The sequence below is a fragment of the Maylandia zebra genome, linkage group LG9, assembly GCF_041146795.1.
Source record: "Maylandia zebra isolate NMK-2024a linkage group LG9, Mzebra_GT3a, whole genome shotgun sequence".
In the NCBI taxonomy this organism is placed as follows: Eukaryota; Metazoa; Chordata; class Actinopteri; order Cichliformes; family Cichlidae; genus Maylandia; species Maylandia zebra.
The window spans coordinates 34,125,179-34,131,251 of NC_135175.1; the positions used below are offsets into that span (position 1 = coordinate 34,125,179).

The 6,073-nt window shown below is 40.1% G+C and overlaps 1 protein-coding gene across 1 annotated transcript; it reads left to right on the forward strand.

Moving 5' to 3' along the window:
- The first annotated feature begins 274 nt into the window (after positions 1 to 274).
- LOC101486971 (uncharacterized) lies at positions 275 to 5,260 on the forward strand. Its single transcript, XM_014412146.3, has 2 exons — positions 275 to 669; positions 1,951 to 5,260. The coding sequence occupies exon 2, from the start codon at positions 2,043 to 2,045 to the stop codon at positions 4,212 to 4,214; it is 2,172 nt and encodes a 723-aa protein (XP_014267632.3). The 5' UTR covers positions 275 to 669; positions 1,951 to 2,042; the 3' UTR covers positions 4,215 to 5,260.
- The last annotated feature ends 813 nt before the right edge of the window (positions 5,261 to 6,073 follow it).

A 6,073-nucleotide genomic window follows, 5' to 3' on the forward strand; every position in this document is an offset into this window, starting at 1 on the left:
GTAACGTGGGTCAGTTGTAACACTTCTAATTTCTCCAATCAGGGCTAAGTTTCAAATGATGCGACTCATCCTGTGCATGCCCAACTCAGTTCTGCTATCACATGTGAAAAATCAGCACATTTTGTCAAACACAGACAATTTAACATGAAAAAAAGTAATTTGTATGCCAAAAAGTAAGTTTTTCTACTTTATTTCAATTTCTAATAGCATTATCTGCTTTGCAGTTAAACTCATCAAACCTAAATTGTGTTATTTGTATGTCTGTGGGGATATATTCTGTGTAGGTCTTTAGTGCTAATGTTTTAGCCGTTGGCTGTAATGTTAGCTAGTTCGTGGCTATAGGAGTCTGGGTCAGTTGTAACAGCAACAGTCTGGGTTAGTTGTAACAATAATGCAGATGTTACAACTTACCACACTATTACTTTAACTTATATTAAACAAGTTGGGGCAACGACATCAGCAGAGAGAGGTTCACTGGTCGCTTTTGTATATGCGGTTAATGCCATTGGCAACACAATTACTTCACTGTTTGTGTTCCCACACATACATTATGCAGACCACTGTGTCAGAGATGGACCAGTAGGAAGTACTGGTAGTGGAAATAAATCAGGATGGGTGCAAGAAACAGATTTCCTCATCTTTCTGAAGCACTCTGCAAACCACACCAAGGTAAGCCATGATAAAAAGTAATGGAATTGCGATGCTGGTGAACAACTACATTTTTTCAGCTTCATTGTTATGTTCAAAATTGGTGCAAGAGTTGTAGGTTATAATGCCCACTGAGCCAATGAGGCCAAACTCGAGGAAGACCAACCAAAATTAATGAAATATTCAGTTGCAGAAAATTCCATAATTTGTCTTTTTTGGGGGGTTGGAATATGTTCAAAAGCTAGATTTCTGCATTCTGTCACACACACACACACACACACACACACAGCTACATGAATGGATGTAAGTGCATTCATGTGTTGAATAAACAAAGATTACATGTTAATGTTTTGTTAGTACCCTTATTTCATTGTGTTACATTTCACCCCAGGATGTGTTACAACTAACCCAGACTATGGGGTTAATTGTAACATTTCACTCTTCGTGTTTGAGACCATACCATGCAATGGGGAATTGTGCTGCAGAGAAAATAGCTGCACTATTTAATAGCCGAGACATGTAAATACTTTGCATTACATTTTGAATCCACTACCTTAAACGAGCTCCAAATTACAGACAGAAATGTCAAAAATGTTACAACTATCCCCGGTCTCCCCTATAAAGTATAAAATTGAGAAGAAAGAGGACAAAAGTTCTAACCTATAACCCACATGTAAATGAAATTAAAAAAAAACTACAAGACATCCAAAAACCAAAGCAGAAAGAAAACCTAAGTTAGGCAGTAGAAAGATACCAGCCTTCTGAGAGGAGGGAGAGATCGACTCAGGGAGGTTCGGTTAATAAAGGAACTAACAAGTGAAGAGAGGGTGGTGAGAAGACAGAGAGAAACCTGAGAAGCCGATGAATGAAGAAAATGAGAATGAGAGGAATAAGAATGAAGAGGATTATTAAGGGGCAGCACTATCCAGAAACATGATGGCTTTAACATCTGGATTTGCATGGAGAAGGAAGAATAAAAATCAAAAATATCAAAAATTTAATTAAAGTATACAATATCATGTCATTTATTCTAATGCATGATAAAAAATGTTGAGTTACTTGGACCTTTTAAACCATAAAGCATAGCTGTTTTTTGAAAGTCCGTGGAAAAGACAGAAGCATCATCACAGTCAAAAGAACTGTGCAATAAAATTATGACATTTAAAAACGCACAAAACTTACTCAAGGTCAAATTTGAAAACAATGTCTTTTTAAAAATGTAAACCTTGTGTTATCTGAAATCAGATATCAAGCGATAATGCATCTACTGATCACTGATGACAATTGTTTCTTGATTTCCAGTCTCAGCTGATGAAGACCACTGAAGTGCAAATCAAGCAATGAAGAAAAAGCAGTATTACAGTTAAAGATGAAACACGGAAACAAGACAAGAAATGCATTCAAAGAAAGCTCAGACTCACCAAAGGACAGAGATGGATCTAAAAAGCCACAAAGAAACAGAAAATGAGAGAAATGAGACCTCTGACACAGCTACTGTTAGAGTGCTCAAGCTTTTCACCACTATCTCTACCTTTTACAGACAGTTTCTCAAGCTAAATATACCAACCATAATCAATTCAATTCATAATCCAAACTTTTGTATGTCAAGGCGGCACAATGCACCGTTTCTATCATCACGTAAAACTGAACAAACTCCAGCTTCCACCTTCATTAACTCTTCACTCTGTACTCTTCCAAAGTTTGATCCTTTCCCCCCACAGTCAACCTCAGCAAAACCCAGCAGCACAACTGTGGAACAAGACAGGAAACCTTTACCCTTGTTGTGTCACAGTCTCTGCACCTCACAGGACTCTGCTTGTTCCACGAATGACAGAATTGTTCTAAATCAATTACAGTTGCCTGAGCTAAAGACTCCAGACTCCACCTCCACTACCTTTTCTTCTGTTTCTCCTGTTAGGCATCTTTACACACACTTGTTTTTTTCTTCTGCATCAGTTAAAGGCGACTCCACCTCCACTACTATTTCGTCCCCTGATTTTCGTTGCCTTAAAAGGATTTCCTCACAATCCACCTGGATGAAACCAGGCAGCATAAAGATGCAGCAATACAGTACTACTTTACTGCTGTATCACAGCTTCTCCACCTTACAGGACTCTGCTTTGTGCACTAATGGCAGTAAAATATATGATTTTTCCACATTTCCTTCTTGCACCCAGTCCAATATCCCAACTGTTGCTTGTTCAGCTGAATGCAGCCAAGAAGAAATACTAGAAGAAGATACAAGAAGAGTTTCAGTTTCATGGACAGAAGACAAACCAGGAAAAGCAGATCCACCTGTCATAACTGAAGACATCCTACGTACCACAACTCTGCCATATAATTCTGATCTCCAGCTCTCCTCCACAGATTGCTACAGCGTTCCTTCACTGAACAAAATACCAAAGAACAACTCAACACAAGCAGCAAGCTCACCTGACATGAAGTTAAAGGAGTTTTCACCTGCCATCGCTGCTGATGACTCTGATGATGAAACCTACCTGTTCCAGTGCTCCTGTGCAGGCCTGTACCAGTGCAGTGTGACCGGCCTGGTGTTTGTCATGAAGGCAGAAGGAGACGTGGTTTACAGGACTGTCCCTTGGAACAGGAGGCTGCTGGCCCAACACCACAAGAAGCCTGCAGGACCCCTGTTTGACATCAAATGTCAGCAGCAGTCTGTGTGTCAGCTTCATCTCCCACACTGTGAGCTCATCTCCACAGGTGGAGGTCAGTTCTTGCAGGTCGCTCATGTGAATGATGTTGGCATAGAGTTTATTACCCCTCACCAGATAACAGAAACTCATGTTGTTATAAACATCACAGGGTTTTCTGGTTACGGTAATGTCAGGGATGAAAACTCTCCCTGTGACCCAGTCCGAGCGTTGGTTCTGCTCTTCTACAAACCTCCAGTTGATCCTGATCTCACATCCTTCCTCAGCGTGCTGTTGTTGCCTAAAAATGTTGCTCTGAGAGATGTGCTGCACACCAGGAAGAAACTAGTTGGAGATGAGAGGTACATAGAGACATCTCCTCACTGTAAACTGCATCCAAAGCAGGTTTACACTCTGTCCACTGTTCCTGAAGATGACTCAGTTCTAGTTCAGCCAATAGAGGCCGAATTTGATGAAGAGTCCTATGACAACTACTTCCCATCCTTCCAGGTGATTTTGGAAAGAAACATGAACAATATTCAGTTATTTATTAGAGAAAGCATCAGTTCCACCAGCATGTGGCAAAGACGAGTTTATCTTTTGCCTTCTAGAGTAAAATCGTTCTGTGGGCAAATGCCTTTGAATCTCTCTCCCAATGAGAGGCTGTTAAATGTACGGAGCTGCTTCATCGATGGGATATCACCACCTGTTCTCAACAGCCTGCTGGACAGACTGCTGGAGAAAAAGGTGATAACTGATGCTGAGAGGGAGGAAGCAGACGCCATGCAAAACAGAAGCAACAGAGCTCGTTGTGTTATCGACACTGTGAGGAAGAAAGGTGAAGCTGCCAGTTCACAGATGATTGAGTTTCTCAGTGAGCTTGACCTCTTACTCTGTGAACATCTTGGGTTGGTCTGAAGCATCCATGTAAATGTTGCTGCATTTGAGGAGACAGTAAATCACACTTCACTTCAGATTTCATCTGGTTTTCATTGATATAATGAATGATGGAAAACAGTTTAACATAATGAGCTGTTTCACCTGCCATGATTAGCTAGAGATGGAGGAAATGAAACAGGAGAAGGAGGAAGGAAAAAACTCCCATTTTAAAAAATATTCAGAATAAGCCTGATGCTTTTGAAGATATTTATAGTTTTCTTAACACTTCATCCATGTTCAGCGTGACTCTTTGGTAGTAACACAGTAAAACACAAACTGTTTATTTTTCAGACATAATATAAAATGATTAAATTGCTAAATCTGTATTTTGTGCTGTAGTTATGTTGGTTTGTTGTGAAGTCTCGTGTTTGTTAAGGGTAACTGCCAGAGGGTTGAAGGAAGACAACATGGTGATAAAGTCAATCTTCCAAACAACAGAAAATTTACTAATTGTGGTCCTATTAGCAAGTTCTGATAGATTTCATGCATTTTCCAGTGACATGTGTAAGTGACCAAAACTGTGAGGACAGTACGTTTGTATAGTGCAACATATGATATGATAGTATGTGGTTGCATTAATCTGGTGCTTTTGAAAGAAAGGCATCATTGTGGATTTGGATTTGGCTCTGTTTCTGCTCATCATCGTCATTATCATCACAGTGTTGAATTATAACTCCGAGAAAGCTTTGGACTTCCATTATTTCCCAGGTGGCTTGCAGCTCCTTGACACTTCAGATTTTCCCTGTGGATTATAAATATAAGTAAATGTGAGATCTATCAAGGAAGCCTGCTTTCCCGATTATTTCCATTAGCACAGAGCACAGACGTGGAACGCATTTTCAGTGCTGCAAGTGTTTATGTCACCACCAACCTTCTTATCACCACCAAAGATAAGAACACAATCAGCATTAGGTTAGGATGGGTTCATTAAATGAGTAGAATTGATGTGATTTGATTGTTCTTATTTTACTTTTTGCTTTGTTCCTGCCAAACTGCTTTAACAAAATCTGATAATAAAGTGTAAACTGTGGACATTCACTTGTTAACCCTTTGTGAAACAATAAAGGTATAAATCTGAGTATTAATCTTTATCAGTCCAAATTTCTCTAATTGGTTTCTCTAGCCTTTCCAAGCAGTTTCTTCCATTGGAGTCTGCACTCCTGGCTTATAAAATCATCCCTGGTTAACAAGTGACACCATCAAGAGTGGAGCTGAAATGACAGATGTGACTGATAAGATTTGACCTGCAAGACTAGTCAGGTTTCATCACATCAGGGCAGTCAGGCTGGGTGAGTCGCCTCACCTACATCGGCTCCAGATCTTTGCATTATCTATTGGATAAAACTCATAGGATCAGGGGTTAAGATGTCTTCTACAAAGAGCCGAACCAGACTTCCTGTATAGAGGTTTTGTGGCCTTCAGTGTCAGACATAACATCACTAGCTAGAGGTATAGATACATAGATAAAGTGTACAGGATGTCATGTGGGCATTGTGCAATTGATACATCATTACATTTACATATGCATTGGTATGGCGCTCATGTGTATTATCACAGCAGGGCTGCTACACATCAAATGACCAGCAGTTGTCAATACTTCCAAATGAGCTGTTAAACGGGGCATCATGTGATCTGCCTTTTGGCGAAGCAATAGGCCGGAAAGATTCACACACACACACACACACTCAAGGTCTCTTTTGAGTTTGTTTAATGCAACATCAGTTCCTCCCAATACACTATTCTGACATCACCTGATCCAGCTGTTCCCAAATGACTAACAGGCCCAAATGTGGTCCACATCTGCAGCTTCAGTTGGCCACATTTGACCTGCGATAACA

Bases quoted from the DNA above. Each gene is read 5' to 3' on its own strand.
- LOC101486971 (XM_014412146.3), top strand. From the start codon at position 2,043: ATGCATTCAAAGAAAGCTCAGACTCACCAAAGGACAGAGATGGATCTA.